The sequence below is a fragment of the Merops nubicus genome, unplaced genomic scaffold (genome assembly GCF_000691845.1).
Source record: "Merops nubicus isolate BGI_N331 unplaced genomic scaffold, ASM69184v1 scaffold12337, whole genome shotgun sequence".
Lineage (NCBI taxonomy): Eukaryota > Metazoa > Chordata > Aves > Coraciiformes > Meropidae > Merops > Merops nubicus.
Window position 1 is genome coordinate 5,408 of NW_008619662.1, and position 18,263 is coordinate 23,670.

The 18,263-nt window shown below is 43.5% G+C and overlaps 1 protein-coding gene across 1 annotated transcript in view; it reads left to right on the forward strand.

Moving 5' to 3' along the window:
* TRPC5 (transient receptor potential cation channel, subfamily C, member 5) overlaps nt 1-18,263 on the forward strand; it is a 61,465-nt gene that overhangs the window by 5,362 nt on the left and 37,840 nt on the right. The window contains exon 2 of the mRNA XM_008943876.1: nt 10,916-11,437. Within this exon, the coding sequence (XP_008942124.1) occupies nt 10,916-11,437 (522 nt within the window). The remainder of the gene's footprint in view (nt 1-10,915; nt 11,438-18,263) is intronic.

Genomic DNA, 18,263 nt, shown 5'->3' on the forward strand with positions numbered 1-18,263 from the left:
TTCCCTACATACTTGATTCACTTTCAGTTTATCGTTAGTAATAGTTTTATTTCCAGACATTTTGAAGTGCACTAAATCAGTACAAATTTTCCCTTTGACTCAGATGAGGTCTTCAGGGGCATTTTCTTAACAGCCTCTTGTGTGAATTCTGTGAAGTGGTCCCAGTTCTCCACTACACACACACACATCACAGCTCAGTTTTTGCCTTGCTACAGTAGATGAGTGAGTTTGCAGCACACCAGACACAGGCTGTGCTGACTGCTGAGCCCTTCTCCTCTTCTTGAGGAAGCTGTGATCAGTCATCTGAATGACTACAGGTCCATGGTGGAGCCATAAGCACCTTTACGGGTAGCTGTTTTCTTCACAACAATCAGAGCTGACATCAAATGTTTACATAAGGATGGTACTAGCATCTCTCTGGTATCTGCCAAAATTAGCAATTTGCTCATGGCAGATGGCTCCAAATTAATCTGGTTCACAGATGGGACTACAAATGCAATTTCTCAGTAATGAGAATAAAAAGAAAAGGGATCTCTGTATTTATGAGTGAGATTCAGTTTGTTTCGATGGTCAGAAAGCCTTCTGAATCAATGGGATCTTAACAGATCCAGGCATCTTCCAAAAGAAAGAGCTTTACAGGAAAAAACCCTGGAAGAACATGGTTACAAAGAGGAAACCATGGAGAATAAAGGTTAAGTGTTCAGTCTGAGTTGCTAATCCTCCAGTACCTGCTGGTGGAAGGTTGCTGCACTTGATAGTATTAGCAAACTTAAAATTTGACCTCAAAAATCCTTTTTCAGATGAGCTGATGAGTGAAAATCTGTCTTAATCTTTGTGTAAATATCATAGAACAAGATTGCCTGAAGACAGTCTTTTGTGACCCAGAAATTACATGTTGCATTAAACCATTTTACTTTTGCCTGAAGCCAGGAAATGTCTTGATAGGACGTGTGATTAGAGAAGAGCTTTAGAAGGAGCTGGTGTTCCTCACACCCTGGCTGAAGTGGTTCCTGTGGATCTGTCTCACCTGCAGGTGAAGTGCACAGAGGGACTCTCTGGCAGGACCACAGGATCTGGGATTTGTAGCTGTGAGGAACACTCCCATCTCCTTCAGTAAAAAAGGGTTTATGTTTGTTTTAGAGGTGAAGGACAGACTTGCAGACTGCCCAGCTACCACTGCTAAGCCTTGCAGCACTAGCTCCTAACCTTAAAGCTGAGGAAGGGTGTGGGGAGCTCACTCTTATACAGGCTGAACAAAGAAGTCTTGCTTCTGTGGTGCTAGCAGGTATTCTGGGTGCATGCACTGGCTTTTTCTGGCACACCATGGACAAGGTGAGTGCCAGCCAGGGGTGTGAGGGACAACAAAGTGATCAAAGCAAGCCTGCACTGCCAGCAGATGTGTGTAGCCTTTCTGCAGTGTCAGCCATTGCACACCAGCAGTACTGGTGTTCTGTCAAGAGTTCAGCTAATTCAGGAAGGTGTTGCTGAAACCTGGGCACCTGCATCAAGGGAGTGGAGTCCATAGGCATGAGCCATTCTCACTGAGCTCATGCTGTTGAGCACTGTACCAGGCTGAGTAACAGGCAGATAGGTATGACTCAGTACAGATACTGTGACTCAAACCAGCCTTTTCCATGTTAAGATAAGAGGCCCAAAGAAAAAAGGGAAGGCTGAACCTGGTTAGATAGATACACTCTGAGCAAGAACAGGTTCTGAAGAATACAAGCAGTTGAGAAAAACTGGCCACAAGTTCTCAGTATGAAAATATTTGAAAGGCACAGTAAGGAAGAAAGACTGTGTCTGAAAACAGAAAACTAGCTGTTACTGCTCCAAAGCCTAATGGCTCTGCTAGCATCCAAGCTTTTCATTATTTTTATTGATGCAGTAATAATTCACAGCTATAGTTAACATGCCTCTGACACTGGTGGCTGCCTTCAAAATGAATTCCATCTAATTAAACTAAGCAACAGAGAAATCAAAGACCACTTCAGTTAATGATTACATTTAACTTGGAATGCCTTTCCTCCCTCCCCATTGCCTTCCTCCCCAAGTAATCTTAAATCTGTGAGAAGGAGATGTGAGGCAAAGTGAAGATGTCAGGTGACACAGACCTTAGGAGCAGCACTGGGGCTCGCAGGCTGCAGTGCCAGCTGACAGTGGCAGAGAAGTCACTGGCTGCTTCTCCTGGGCCAAGAGTCTGCTATTAGTTCCCAGAAGAGCTGCTGGGGTCAGGCCAACAACTGCCTTCTACCATACAAATGTCCTTCTTGCAGTCTAGCACACAGACAGGTGGAGAAGATGGGAAAGCACTTTTACATGAGGTGCTTCCTAGGGAATGATCTTTATTGGTTTGTGGGAGTGATTTTAGCACGTGCCTGCAGTGGGCACACTGCACAGTGCTTGGTCAGCCAGGAGTGATGGGTGCCTGGGATTCAGCTGGGTGGACTGACTGCCTGCAACAAACCATTTGTACAGGAAAGAAAATCCTCTTTATGTTCCTACACAAGTAAATTTTTGGTCTCTCTATAGATCTGTTGATTAATGTGTTAAGTTTCAAAAACCTCTGTTTCATTCCCTACCTAGCATCCATGAATGTGCCTGATTTACTCACCACCCTTTGCTCATAAGCCCCAATTTCAGCATTGGGTGCTCCTTTCCATCAGCCCCCTGACATCACATAACACATGGCTTTTACCTCTGGTGTGTATGGACTCTGAAACCCAGAAGGGGCTTTTGACATGTCTGCTGCAATAGTTGCAACACATTTTCCAAGGGAAGCTTCTTTGTGTGGGGAAATAGAACATAAATTACAGGCTTCTCTGAAACAAAGCTCTGGGATCTATAAAGATCTGCAGGACATTGAGTATGAGTCCCTTAGTCCTTGTCTGGCTATTGAGTGGAGCTGTGCTTGGGTTCACAAAGTAGAATGGCACCTTTATGGCTTGTTGATCCCTGTGATGGGCAGTCTTCTGGTGGCAGCCAGGAGGGGAGGGAATCAAAAAGGCCTTGACTGAGGACAGTATCCTCCCTGCTTGTCTCCACATTGTTCCAGCAAGAGAACACTCTAATCCACACTCTGTGCTCTGTCATTGCCTTGGGAGAGCATGTGGGAAAATGGGTCAAGCCTGCAGGAGGCTCAGGGTCATGTGCATGGTCGGTGCTTAATTCATGGCAGTGGGAGAGAACTCCTGTGCTCCACTTAAATACTCCTCAGGCAGGCTGATGATGAGCTAGAGGCCATCTCTGAAGCAGGATGAACATATCATTAGCTAGTTGTTTTGAACTCCCTAGCATTAGAAATAACAAAGCAAGTCACTGCCTAAGTGGTGGTAAGGGAAGATGACCACCACACAGCTTCTATTCTCAGGTGAGACCCTGTCACCTCTCTAGAGTGTCTTTTCTTCCCTGTCACAAACTCTGGGGTCTTCTCAGAAGCCATGGTATCTTCTTGGTTAGAAGAACAATGCCAAAAGCACAGCTGAATAGTCCCACTGAGGAGGAACCCAGGCTCCTGGTTTGAGAGTGTCAGGATGCATTTGTGGGACATGAGCCGGCGCTGGGCTGGCAGCAGATGCAGTCACTCCCTTCTCTTTTCATCAAATCTGATTATTTTCTTCTTTTGAAGGAATGTGATTGAATAGGAACACAACCCCACCTCTCCCAAGCAAAAAAAGCCTTCCCTTTTCAAGGCCTGTTAGCGACATATTACCTCATCTAAACTTAATAAAACATCTCTCCTGCACAGAGAGTAATAAATTACAGGAAATAGGGACATTTTATGTACAAAGATGACATAAAAGGCTATAGATAGTATGATTATTAGCCTATATTAGCACATCTTGTCCTTGTTACCACTAAGAATAGAAAACACAGAGACCAAATAAAATGAATTAAAAAGCTGGACAGTTCTTCCCTCCCAGAATAAATGCTGGAAAATATTAGAAAAAGAGCAGCCGTAATCAAACCAAGATTACCTTGAAAACAGAGCCTGCAAATTTCCAGCTAACCATGGGCTGTCTTTGTTCTGGCACACTTGAGGTCAGGGGAAAATGAAAAAATATGAAGTGCAGTGACATTGCAAGCCTTTCAGTGTAGACAGGAAATTTATAGGACTGAATTAACTAACTTCTTTAAGAAAATACATTTCCAAACTTAAAAACATTAAAAACTGTTCTGGATTTAGGCTCTATTTTTCCCCAGACAGCTGCTCCTATCCCAGGGTAACTCAAAATGTTGGTGAAGAAAAGTGAAAAAATGAACATTTTATGTTTCCAAATGGGGAAATCCCAGCATCAGGCATATTTGAACTCATCTGCCTGTCCAAACTTGAGGAGACAGTTCAACTTCCTCTCATGTCAGCAACACTAGACTTACACCTTGAGTTGGTATCAGAGGGTTTTGGATCTAGCAGGCAGCCAGGGAACCTCTGCATTTTGGCAAGGCTTTGGTGGATGCACAACATGCTGTGAGACAGGTTCTGATGCCACTTAGGCCACTTTTTCCCCTTCTAGCAGCATCATTAGTGCCTGGATTTGTAACAGTCTTGAACTTCTGTCCCTTGTTTAACTGGACAAGTGTCATTCTTCAGCCAGCCCCAGGCCACCTAGGTGTGTGATAAAACCAGGGCTCTTTTGAGAGTTGCTCATGGCATAATGTGACACAACATGCACGTTGTGGCTGCAGGGAGCTTCTCAACCATTCTTGCACAGATGAGAAGTCATAACCAGGAGAGGGTGCAATTGCTCATGGCACAACACTGCTCTGACCTCTCTAAACTATGGTAGGCACTTGCTGGCCTCTTGTCCTGCTGGACTCAGTGGTTCTTCACTGGAGCAAGGAGTTCAGGGCAAAGCAGACCTCAAGACTACACTTCAATACAAGAGGTTCAAACACAAGCTAAGTCTTCAACAGCATCTCTTTGTGACTTGGAGAATAAACTCCACACTGACTGTACTCTTTCTTCATTTCATCATCAAGTGCCTCATCTTATTTCCTCCACCCACATCAGAAAGGGAGAGTGGCTTAGAGGAGAGGATGTTCTGTCTGGAATAAATTGCCATAGGCCATCTAAATGCATATTTGCAAAATCCTTTCCTTCTGAAAGCTCCTCTCCAGATTCCCTTTTTTTTTAATCCCCAATAAAAGAGAAGTTATTATGTAGCATCAACCACAAATGGTGACATCTTCTGACAGTCTTTCTGGCTATGCTGCATTTCCTAAACACATGGCTGAACACAAGCCCTGATGCAGTCCTGCCACTGTCAAATGCACTGGGTTTCAGTTTAGCTCTGAAAACTAATCCCTTGGGTCTACCTCCACTTTTGAACACATGGCTAAGAAGCTGAATTAAAGCTAGAAGAATCTAGAGCAGATCTATTTGTATTTTGCTTTTGTTAGAGGAGAAAGTTTGGTAATACAGGTATGACAAATCTTATTTTTCACATTATTTCATTAGTAATGCCTTGTATCATACTAGTTTTTATTCAGAGATACCCATTTCAGCATTAATATGTACTGTCTGGTAACCTTTTATTAGTGTTTATCTTTCTATAAAGGTACTAATTCTCTGTTTTGCAGTATCAATCTGATATTTGGCTTTACAGGCATTTAAGTCACTGAGCAGATTTCAGATCAGAAAAAGCCTTTTCTTCAGCTGGATATTCTGGGACAGCTGTATTGAAATCCCTGAATACCTCAACAACAACAGCAGAGCTTGCCTGAGATACATCTACAACCCCATGTGCTTTATGCCAGAGTTACAAACTTGTTCACAACCATGACAAAAGCCCTTGATGTACATTGCTTGAGCAACATAAACTCATAACAACCATTGTATTTCATTAACCAAATTACATCATTTCAGTCAATGATTTGCTCTTAGGAAAAAAAAGCAACCTATTAATACAGATACTGTCATCACTCTGCTACAAGATGTCTCTCAAGGCATCTCTGATGAAGATACACAGTTATTGAAACCCACACCACTGCATCACCTAAAAATGAATGCTTGCACTTAGAGAAGCAGGTAGCATTTTTCCTGAGTCCCACATAAGGAAACAAACACCAAGAAGCCTGTGTCCATGAAAGAATTTATGGATTTAGGCAAAGAGCAGGATTCAGTTGGCCATGGCAGTCCCAATCTGTGTTTTTTTCAAGACCCTTTTGGTGGTAACGTGGCTGATCTGCAGTCTAGCAACACTGGCTGTCTCTCATACCCTATTCATAGAGCTGCAGCCAAAAGTACCACAGGACTACAATTCTGAACACAATCACACTCACTGCTAAGGCTCCTTCTGACCACTGAGCCTTGCCTGAAATTGATGTAGCACAAAATCTTTTTAGAACAACAGAAATTGGCTCTGCCCATTACCACGCTTGTGGATGGCACATGCATTTCCCCCCCAGGGCTACACACAGATAAAACCATCCAGAAATAGGAAATCCTTGCTCAGTAAAGTTACCCAGCCATTTCCAGAAGTGTTTGAAGTTTTCCAGTGATGTTGCACGAGTTTGTTCTTAGGAAAACATTGTTTTGGCCATTAGAAAAACTTTTTGATACAGCTATAAGCTATAAAAGTTGTGCAAGCTGAAAATAACACAGATGAATATATTCACAGTTTATCATGGTTATACTTACAATTTATTGCACTGGTCCAGGTCAGGTGCTAGTTTGTGCAGTGGGGATGGCTTGAAAATGGGACAATTCCACCTGTAAAAGGTAAAAGTGCTATTAGTTATTTTCAAGCAGTAGCAGCAGCATTCTCAGTACTAGACAGGGTGCATATTTAAACTGCTTTTGACACAAGAAGCTTATGACTAGATAACAAAACTAAGGAGGTGAAGGACTTTTTAGGTTTGGCTTTGCTTTACTTTCTAGATATTCTCTTTCCAGTTCAGGTCTGAAGCACTGAAGGGTTGCCTGGGGAGACTGCAGATGTGAACACTGAGGAGTGACCTGGACATGAAGGGACACTAGTGTCTGGTAGGGTTACCAGACCATAATCAGGAGGACTGCCAATATAGCAGGGCAGAAGAGCATGAGATGTAGAAATAGAAACAGAAAACCATCCCCAAATAGGCACTAGAGAGCCAAACTCTTTCCTCAGAGTTCAAGATTTGGCACTTGACTTGCAAGTTCCTTTGCTGCAGAACAGCTTTTTTCCTACCTAGTTGTCCTTTTTTATATGCAAAGATAGATGACAATCTGTTTTATCATCACATCTTGTGCAGCCTTTCATGGGACAGAACTACTGCTGCCTACCAGGGCTGGAGCCTCTCCAGTCTTGATCCTCCTCATCTCTTGAGCTAGGGAGCCTAGAACTGGACCCCATACTCCAGATGTGGCCTCACTAGGTCACAGCAGAGTGGTAGAACCTCCCTTAACCTGCTAGCCACACTCTTAATGCACCCAAGAAGGGGGTGGCCAGCAGATGACAGATGCTGTAGGAACACTATAGCTTGCTTTGAAATCTTCCAGCATTCAAAGTGGATATTAGCTTCTGTGGTCCACAGAAAGGCCAAAGATGCATTCATATCAGGCTTTGAAGCTTGTCTGAGGAGCACACTTTTGGGCTGTACCTCCTTAACCTCCCCATTCACTGCACTTTGGTTCACATTGCTGAGTAGTCTTGGGGCAGGGGCACTCAGATTCCAGACTAGATTAAGCCCAAAGCTATAGGCCATCAGCTCTTCAGTGCTAGGTTGTTTGGGTTCTTTTTGTCTCTATAGTTCTGTTCTTAACTCTGTGCTAGTTACTAACCTAAGCAGAGATTCCTGCTCTTCCCATCCAGAGCTTCTTTCCAGCAGTGAGGTATTTACTGGAAAACTACTTTTTGTGTTCAGGAGAGCTCAGCTATACTGAACAGTGCTTTTATGGGAGCTAATCCTCCATTTTCTTCTTTTTTAATGAATTAAACTCATTTCCCCACCCCTCTTTTTTAAATTTAGCAGATTTTTCACTCCCTGCAGTATCAGAGAAGCAGAGGTAAGCAGCCTACCTTTATGAGGATTAAGTCTAGAAAGCTGGTAACAAGCATTCAGCCACTCATTATTAATGGTAGTGTTAATTTCTTAAATGAACACTCCCCAGATGAAATACAGAGAAGGCACACACTCCTCTGCAAGTAGTGACAGTAAGGTTCTGAAGGACTCAGCTTAACAGCTTGTGTCAGGTGGTGAGGTTAATGGAGAAGAATTTGTTATTCAGGTCACTTAATGAAAATAACCTTGGAAGAGCTTAGCAGAGCCCTTGGGGTAGAATAATTTATTCCTTTTCTGCTTCCATCACTGTAAATTAACCCAAGACGTAGAAGAAGTGGATCTAAACATGAACACAACCCATCAGAGGAGGAACACCAGCAACCACAATGCAGTGTTGTAATCTCTGCTGGCCCTCCAGTGACCAGACACAGAACACTTGCTTTGCATAGCCCCACCTTTCAAACAAGACAGTTGGGTAAGGTGTGGATTATCAGAGCCCCCTGTGCAGGAAGACCACAAAAATACCACAAGACAGACAATTTTTAGCCAGTGTCTGGTCTCTGGATGAGCCAGGCACACAAAAGAGAAGCCACAGCAGCCATCAGTCACACTATTCCTGTTCTGTGTTTTGGTGGCTTGTTTTGCTGCTCAGCTATCATCAGAAACAAGCTTCAGCTCCTGTGATTTAAGGCCTCACACTGATCTGCTCCCAGCCCCCAGGGAGCCTCTATGTCTCTGCAGCACCATTTTGTGCCTTAGCCCTTAATTAAAAGGGCTGCACGCTGCCCAGGCAAACATGCCTTCAACAGAGGGGCTGCCTGAGACCAAAGTACTGCTCCGTTTTGGGGGTGAGGGCTTGCCCCAGTTTGATCCCAGACCTTGGGGCAACCATCTCAAGAGCCCTAGATCCAGATTTAGAAAGCCTCAGGAGCAGACAGAAGCAGACCAGGTTAGCCCTGTAACATTACTACCTCTGCAAGTGCTGCCCATTTCATATTCTGAGCGACACGAGCACCTCATCTGTGTAAAACTGAAAAGCCTTTTCACAGCCCAGGGTACAATAACTTCCATATAGGAAAACAAGATTAAACTTGACAGTAATAGGAGTGATAGAGGGGGAACACATTCTTCCTTTGAGGCAGAGGCTCTGAGTACAGCAGCCAGTGACTGACTGAAAAAGGAGGGGAAAAAAGATAAATTAAATTATTCAAGCATCAGGGCTTAAAAAACTATGCTGCTGTGAGGAAAGAAGAAAGCCCCACACCTTTCTCTTGACATTTAACAAATTACCTAAACGTGCTAAGCAAAGGAAGAGAAAGGAAATAAAAGACCTTACAAGGAGAGCTGCTTTCAGCTGTTACCAGATACCTTAAAATACACTTAGCCAACCTTGCTGAGAGACACAGAGTCCTCCTGAGCCACAGCAAATCCTCACTACCATCCTACCATCCTTTCTTCCCAAGCAGCTGCATTTATGAGCTCCCTCCTGGCTGCACCTGTAGGGACCAGGGTTACCAGAGCCTCTTTACACCTGGGTGTCTGTGGACTGCTGGTGATTTAACTCCTGTGCCACATCCAGGGCAGCAGGCTGGCCCTATTCCCCAGACACCTCTAGCCACCCAGGCAGGGAGCTGTGCTCCAGCTGTGCACCTCAGCGTGGTGCTGGCCTTTGGGAGGGTGTTGGGTGCTGTGAACAGGCTGACGTAGAGACGTAGAGATTTGTCAGTCGAACACAGCCCAACAGCCTTCAGCTCCTTAGGGTTACGGAGGTTCTTAACTCCCAGGAAGCTCAGATTCAGTGGTTGGAGGTTCACCAACTCGTAACCAGGTACATTCTGCAGAAGGATTTCTACCCAGGTACCTCGTGCCACTTTCTGGCTGCTTTACTTTGGGACTTTTACAGCCCGGGTGACGTTTCCTGTCATTACCAGCCTTTGGCAAGAGTTCCTCTGAAACGCCTTTGACATTTGCAAGGGGAAACAAGCCTCCTGTTCCCCAAAGCCAGCAATCAGCCCGTGAGCAGCAGGATGCCAACTGCCAGGGCAGGAGCAGTGGGCACGCCAAGTACAGTATGGTTGAGTAATGATTAACACACTCCAGAGAGCTGCCTGCACAGCACACGGAGACCCGCGGCGTGCTGCCGACGGAGGACGTTGGGCTCTAATTTTGCACTCTGCATACAGTAATAAGACACAACAGGGTGTGCATTAAGCTCATCTTTTAAGAAGTGCAACAGTAGCTGAATAATGCACACCCTGGAGTGTCTTATTTGTAGTGGACTATGGCTCATTAATTTTACATTTAAATTTTTTCAAAGCCATTTATAAAAAAAAACCCTGAATCTATTCTGAGGGCAGTTATGTAATGTATCCTTCCACTGAAAAGTATTTTCAAATAAAAACAGTAGGGAAAAGGTGAGGAAGTGCTTTGCTCAACTGCAGACCAGGGTTGGGTTTGCTTTGGTTTGGTTTGAGTAGGGCCACCTACAAGCAGGTTCTTGGCCTGCTAATGCAGACATATAATGCAAATAATGATAGTTATGGAAATCTATTCAGTATTCATCATTTTCCAGACTTTCCTTTCTTTTTGTCTAATTACCTGAGCCTTTTGTCTTTCTGTTTTCCTACAAAAGTCCACCTGGTACATGAACCAATACCCATTTCAGAACAGGTTCACACACAAAGCATTCAGATGAGGATGTGACTGGCTTCTGCACCAGGCTGAGAATGGAATGGTGACAGGTTCCTGCTTGAGAGGCAGACAGGAATGATTTTGGGGGAATATGGGTTTGCCAGAAAAGCAGTGTGTGTGCATGGCTACAACAGGATTTAAACAGAGGGGGTTTGTTATGACATCACTTCAAAAGTACGAAGCAAGGACATCTGATTTCTGCTGTTCCACATGAAGTATAACTATGCTTTATCCCTTTATGTAGGTTCCAACCTTGATGATGGACACCCAGTTTTCAGAATTCACTCCAGATATCACCCCAATCATGCTGGCGGCTCACACCAACAACTACGAAATCATCAAACTGCTGGTCCAAAGACGGGTGACGATTCCACGCCCACACCAGATCAGGTGCAACTGTGTGGAATGTGTCTCCAGCTCGGAGGTGGACAGCCTGAGGCATTCCAGGTCAAGGCTGAACATCTACAAAGCCTTAGCCAGCCCTTCGTTAATTGCCTTATCAAGCGAGGACCCCATCTTGACGGCCTTCCGACTGGGCTGGGAGCTGAAGGAGCTCAGCAAAGTGGAGAACGAGTTCAAAGCTGAGTATGAAGAGCTTTCACAGCAGTGCAAGCGTTTTGCTAAGGACCTTTTGGATCAAGCACGGAGCTCCCGAGAACTGGAGATCATTCTCAACCACAGAGATGATCAAAGCGAAGAGCTGGATCCCCAAAAATGTCATGACTTGGCAAAGCTAAAGGTAGCAATAAAGTATCACCAGAAAGAGGTAAGAGTCATCTCAATGCAAAGGTGTGTGGAGGCTTCATGTCTTGGGGAAACTGGTTCATTTCTCCAGCCTCCAGGGGTTTGCTCAGGGTTGACAGCTGAGAGTCAGCAGGGTTGAGTTTGGATTGAGTGGAGCAAGGTTCACCCAAGGCTTTGTGTTGGGTTCTGCTCTTTCCTCCAGCTAACAGGGCTAGGGAACACCACAAACAAGTAGTGAAGAATTAGTCTGGAAAAGGGTAAAGCAGCATTTCAGGTCAGATCTTCCTTGAATCTAGGAAGGACCAGAAACTCTACTTCTCTGTTTTATTTACTGGCCTGATAGCCACAGACACTGCAGCCACAGACACCCTTCAGCAGGCAGCATACCACCAGCACTGCTGTGTGCAGATCAGGGCTGATTTTGATGCCTTGTCGCCGTTTTGGCTCACTGTTGACATCCAAGCATAAATCTGAGGCTATCCTTACCTTGTGTTCACATTAGGAAACTGCAGGTCTGAAGAAGTTCTCTGTGTTTGAAATGTGCCAAATGGTCCTGAAGCTCTTTTAAAATAACAAATTTTTAATCTTTGCTTGCTTGCTTTACAGCTTTTATCTCTTTTTTTAGGCTGGTTTGACTGAATTTCAGGCATATGGACAAATTCCATATTTTGTGACATATTCATGACAGTTCCAGCATATGAATGATAGTAAATATGCTCTGTGTTGCCAGCTCAAGTCAGTGCAGTTTCCAGGTAGAATACTGGTGGGCAGGGACAGAATGAATGAATTTGGGAAACCAGCCACTGCCAAGGCCCCTCATCCTACCTGGTTATTCACAAATACCTGCTGAATCCTGCAGGGTGGTGTTTGTATGCAACAAAATACTGCAGTTGTGTTCTTATCATGATAATTGCTCCAGTACAAAACACCAAGGGAGATAAAAATGTCATTGCCAGCTTCTGAAAGAAAGAAGTAGGAACAGAGAGATGCTGAGAAATGACTTTTGGTCTTGATTGAAGAGTATCAGACTGACAGAATTTTTGTGGGGACAGGAAGGAAAATAGGAATGAGTTTGGTTTTTTGAAAGACATTTCTGCAGAGGGAAACAGTAGACTTAAAAAAAGATGATCTTGTTCTACTGAAGCTTTTTTATGTCTTAATGTTAAAAGAGATGGATTGGATGGAGAAGATTTTATATATCTTAACGTTGACAAAGTTACAAGTCAAATCTTGTCAGTAGCCTAAGACAAAAATCCAAAGTAGACCTGAGTTATTTTCTGGGCCTGTAAATTGTTACCAAAGTTGTTAGTTCTTTATACTCAGCGTAAAGAATGTGTAATCTCACACTGATTTTAAACTAATTGCCAGACAAATTTCTGCAGCTTTTATGTTTTTGAGTGAAATAAACCTCAGCATTTCTTCTCTAATATGAAATGATTCAGGCAGGTAGGTTCAACTTCAAGATTCTTTCGAGGGGCGTTGTTAAGAGGGAATTGGTAAAGAGATTGTTGCCTTTGGGTGGAGGGGCAGCACAGTGTGTTTTGGGTAGGGAGTAGGTCTTAAAGTTACTTTTTCTTTGTAGCAGTGTAAGTGATCTGGGAATTCAGGAGCACTCTTCACCAGGCATGCTGTTCAGTGTTCTTCTCTCCAAGGCATTTCAGATGTACCCACCATGTCTTTTTTCCCCCACATTGCACTGCCAAGCTGAGGAGTAGGTGCTGCTTTGTGCCAGGTACAGGAAAGTAACAGCCTTCAGATTTCTAGTGCAGGTTGATGATCTGCAGCACTGAACATACAGGACTGAAAAAAGTCCTGATGAGAAAAGCTAGACATCTGTGGGTAGTTCTTGCTCCAAACTGGGCTTGGAGGAAAGTTTTCCAAGCTAGTCAGGCTGCTAAATCTGCAGGTACATAGGCAATAAGTTTTTAAACAAAGCATAATCTGGTTAAGTGGCTAAATCCTGCTGGAGATTAGATTAGTCCTGTTGGATTTATCTTGTTGAGGCAATTTGAAATTCCACTGCTGAATTAGCTGCATCTTTTGGCACCCAACTACTGGAGAAAAATCTGATTTTGTAGGTTAAGTTTTAGCAAACAATTAGCAATCAGCCGTGCCACGGACACAAATCCCTGTTCTCTGCCCTGAATCCAGTAATTGTACTCGTGGTGTCCACACCTTCCTCTTCTCTTGAGGCCTGAGTGCCTCAATCTTCAGAGTGAGCAGCCTGGACAAGGGCTGGCAGAGCAAGGGGAACCACTTCACTTCAGCTGTCTCCAGACTGCTGGCCTCAGCACAAGGGCCCCACCTCAGCCTGCATCCCCAGGTAAATCCACTGCCAGTGTGTTTCTGCCTCGGGACAGATACAAGTTGCATCTTTACAAGGGTAGAAAAATCTCCCTATTTTGTTTTTTTCCCATCAAAAAAGCCTGGGAGGTACAGGTTTTGATTACTCCCAAGCATTACATGTGTTAAGTATTTTATAAACTGCCAAATGTGTCACTCCTGAGGAAGAAGACCTTTGGAGGAGGGCCAAAAGAATAGAGAAGAAATTTCTTGCTTTTTGTGTTTGTTTTTAATAAGCTCCTATATCCTAGAAGGTAAATTACTGTTTACACAGAAGGAAAAATTTCAATTATACAGGAAAGATTAAAATGTGCCCTAAGGTAGCTTTGTAGTATATTTTATGCTAGTAAATGGTAAAACCATGCTGTGCAATGTTTACAAGCTGCCTCTCCATGTCACCTTAAGTGTAGAATGGTTCTGTCCTCAGTTTCAAATCACAAAAGGCCCCTGATAATTTCCTTAGAGGTAGAAGGGACCAAGAGCTGCAATGGCTGTTTGCATGGCAGTCACAAAACAATAGAAGAAAATGAGGACAGCTCTAGTAGACTACAAAATGTGACAAGGTAGATCCTGCATGGAACCAACTGCTTTCTCCAGGTCCACTTTTGAAAGAAATTATCTTTGTAGGATCATGTTAATTCATGGTCTGAAACACGAAGGCTTTTTGTAAGTGCTCTGTAGTGTATGGCTTTTGTCTTCATATTATTACTTTCCAAATTCTTTTATTCATGACTAATTTTGGAAGGAGAAAGGTGCTGAAGACTTAATATGAAAAGGAACAGCTCAGCTGTTGAGAATCAGTCTTCGCTGAAGAAAGGAACTGCTTAATATGAAAAACTGAAAAACTGAAATATGAAAAACTGAAAAACTGAAACGAGCTGCTTAATATGAAAAGGAGCAGCTCAGCTGTTGAGAATCAGTCTTCACTGTGCTGTTCTGGCAACAAATTAGCTCTGTATTTGTTAATTTGTTTGTATTTCTAAGAAAAGATGGGGAAAAGTCATCACTTAGGATCTTGCCAGCCACGTAAAGCACAGTTGCATGTACAGCACACCATGGCTGTAGTAGAGAGTCAGAGCACAGGCAGAATGCACATAGAATTTTTATGTCCTTTAAAGGTTTTACAGATTGCCTAAATAATGTAAACTGACCACAGCATAGCAGTGAATCAAGTCTAAAAGGGGAGATTTCTTCTTGAATATAACATCCTGCTAAGCCAGGAGACCAGCAGTGTATATCCAGCCTATTGCTGCTTTCCTGCTTCCCATCACAGGTCATTCCCATCTCCAAAACAAAGTGAAACATCACAGGAGTGGAGCTTTAGTGCTCTGCCTTGTTCACTGGAAGGCATTCAGAAAAAAACCTGTATTTTACCTGTGATTCTATTGCTTAGCACTTTCACAGAATTAGATCAAAGGAGGGCATGGAGGAGTCTCAGAAACCTTAACCTTGGTCTCTCTTACTCACTGCACTCCAATCAATGACAGGAAAGAAGAGAAGTAGAATTGTTTGCTCTTCTAATTTAAAAACAGTGCTCTTTATACTGTTTTCAGGATGAAGCTTCAGAAGTTTTTGTTCTTTTCTTCCAAGGCATTAACATAGCCAAGTACCTCCTGAGGTCCAGCCCTGGAGTGGGTGAATAACCATTCCTGCTCTGCCACACATTTTTCAGCAGTGTCTTGACTCTTGTCAGCTGTGTGCCTGCAGTCTGAAGCACAGCATCATTCCCCAGGGAGTATGCATAAACCTGGCAACTTTCTCAGGGCACTTCAGCTAGTGTATAAAAAGAGCTATTAAAAAATAGCAAAGATGCCTGAAAAACAGAGTGCGAGATCTGCAAAAATCAAAGCTCATCTACTGCAACTTGTTCACTTGTTCTGAAAGCCATCCAGATATCCTGATGGAGAGCTTTGGATCTTTCTTGGCTTGCAGGCAGTGCTAAGTTACTCTCCTGTGGTTTTGTCTGGTTTCTTGCCACATTTGCCTGGAGATATAATGGTACAGGGCTGAATATTTGTATTGTGCTCTTTAAAGGCCCAATAAAAAGCTAGATTTTGGTGGGGCTGCACAGCTCAGAAGATTAATAAACAAGCTGTTACTTTCTGGTTTCTAGAATGAAATCATACCCTGTCATAGAAAGATCTTTATTAGGACTAGATGGGGGAAGCAGAGCTGCTTCTTGTGGAAGCTTTATTCCTTGCTAGTGACCTGGAACATCTGTACCCCTTAGGGTGTTAGATGGTGGGGACAGTGTGGTTCCACTCTGACCAAATCTGTCCTACATCACAAAACTGGATGTAAATTTAGGGATTTCAAAAGCACTGCATGTCCAAATGTCACCTCTCATTTTCCAACTGCATTCATTTATTATGGTACTCAGCAAAGTTACCATCTGATGTGTGAACAGTGGCCTGTGGTCAATGAAGCTGTTTTTTCTCAAACTCATTGCCAGCAGGCAGATGACCACAGTGAATCTGCCATGTGTGTGGTCTGTTAGCAACAGTCTCAACAGCAGGACTTCAGGGTGGCAGGTGGGGAGACTCATCTGTGTTTGCACCCTTGGACAGCCTTTCCTGCAGATCCCTGGATCACCTAACCTGGAGCCCTGCTCCACGGGTTTGTGTGGCTGCCAGAGTTATTTGTTCAGGTTTGGAAACTTCCCCCCTATAAGCTGCACTGTGTCACAAAGATTAGGACAAGTGGCATTTAAGTGTAACTTCTCTCCAAACCTGGAAGAAGAAATACTCAGAGAACTGATGGTTCATGAGTTTGACAAAGTGGACTTGAATGTTTCTTTGAGGAAACAGTATTATTTGGTGTATTATTCATGTAACACCAAAATGTTCTGACTCGATGAAGGTTAGCCACATATTGCAGCTGTCACAGAACAGAACTGCAGAAGACTATCTTTTGACAGCAAAATCATCTCTGACTAATCTCTGAAAAAATTTGAAAAAAAAAAAACAAACAAAAAAACCAACATAGGATGGGTATGTCAGTCAAGAACAAGGACTCTGCTTGTGTTAGGGTAATGTGCAGCAGGCAATAAATCCCTGGATCATTCTTTAAGTCATTTTTGGTGCCTCATGCCTCTGACTTAATCTCTTGGACAAAGACAGGAAATATGTTGAAAGCTAAAGGGATTGCCACTGCTTTAAGAACATTCAAGAGTGATTGAGTCAGTTTGTCAGTTCCCTTAACTTCATGTATCCCATCAGTCTTCTTGCCAGCAAGAGAAGAGGCTTGGGAAGCTGAAGCTGAAGTAGAGGACATGACTGATGGGCTTCCTATAGACAACAGAAACTGGAGAGGAGAAGTGATGCCTTGTGTAAGGCAAGTGTTCAGTCTTACCATGTCTGAAGGTCTGGAGTGCCCTTCAGAGTCAGCTTTGTGTCAGTGGTGAGGAGTGTATCAGGTTAGTTCATACTTCACTTTGAGTGACAGCCTGAAATAATAAACTCCGTGGAAAAAATATGGCTATGGGTTCTCCCTTTTGGATACAGAAGTGGTCCTTGTTATTAATCTGATTTCTGTGAGTTTCAGCTTCATTCTGTCTCTGTAGAGAAAAAAAGAGAGATTCCACTCCCTTTACACCTCTTATGTATACATCAGATCCATCATCATCCAGACAAGCCATTTTAGGTGCCTCATGATTGAGAACACAGTTCCCTCATGGTTCTTCGCTCGAAGAAAAGTGAGATGGATAGATGGGTTACTCACAGCCCCTCCCCAGCTCCAGCCTCCTGCAGAATGGCACTTGGAAGCTGTAGCTGCAGGTTTTGTGTTCTTACTCCTTGACAAACCCCAGCTGGCTGAGTAAACATCCTTCAGCAGATCATCTCTCCTCCTCACTCTGGAATGGTGATGTTACTCAGAAGCAGAGGTACCCTTCAGAGATTCTCAAGAATGTGAGAAGTGTTTATAGTCTGCTCGTCTGTTCTTTCCTGGATATTGGAGGAAATTTACTCGTTCAGGAGAAGGTGAGGTAGAAAGAAAGAAGAAACCAAAGTTAAATAGTTTCAGCATGGCTATTGCTGAAGTCAGAAAGGAAGCAAATAAAAATATTTTTAGAACTTTATATTAACACTAACAGGGTAAGGTGGGTATGTATTTTAAAATACTTGTGAATGACTTCTAAAATTCTCATGTTTGCTTTACTTATCACCTATTTCATGTAAATGTTAGAAATTCACTAGGGAGAATAAACCCTGCCTTTAAGTTAAAAGTCAATACCTTCTGCACCTCACATGAAGCCTGGGAGAGCTCCCAGGATTCATTTGCAAGATCCAGAACTCTTGAAGTGCTGCCTGCAAGAGGACCTGGCAAACTCTGCAAGAGTTGTCTCGAGACAGTTTTTAGCCTGAGTGGTTTTTCAGTGCTTCTGCAGGATGTGTCCTGTAGGCCCTGCTCAGCTCTTGGCAGGCAGTGTTGGGGATTAATGGCCTCTCTCGTCGCTGCATCGCTGCAGTCAGAGGATCACTCGGGTTGGACGAGACCTCTAAGAA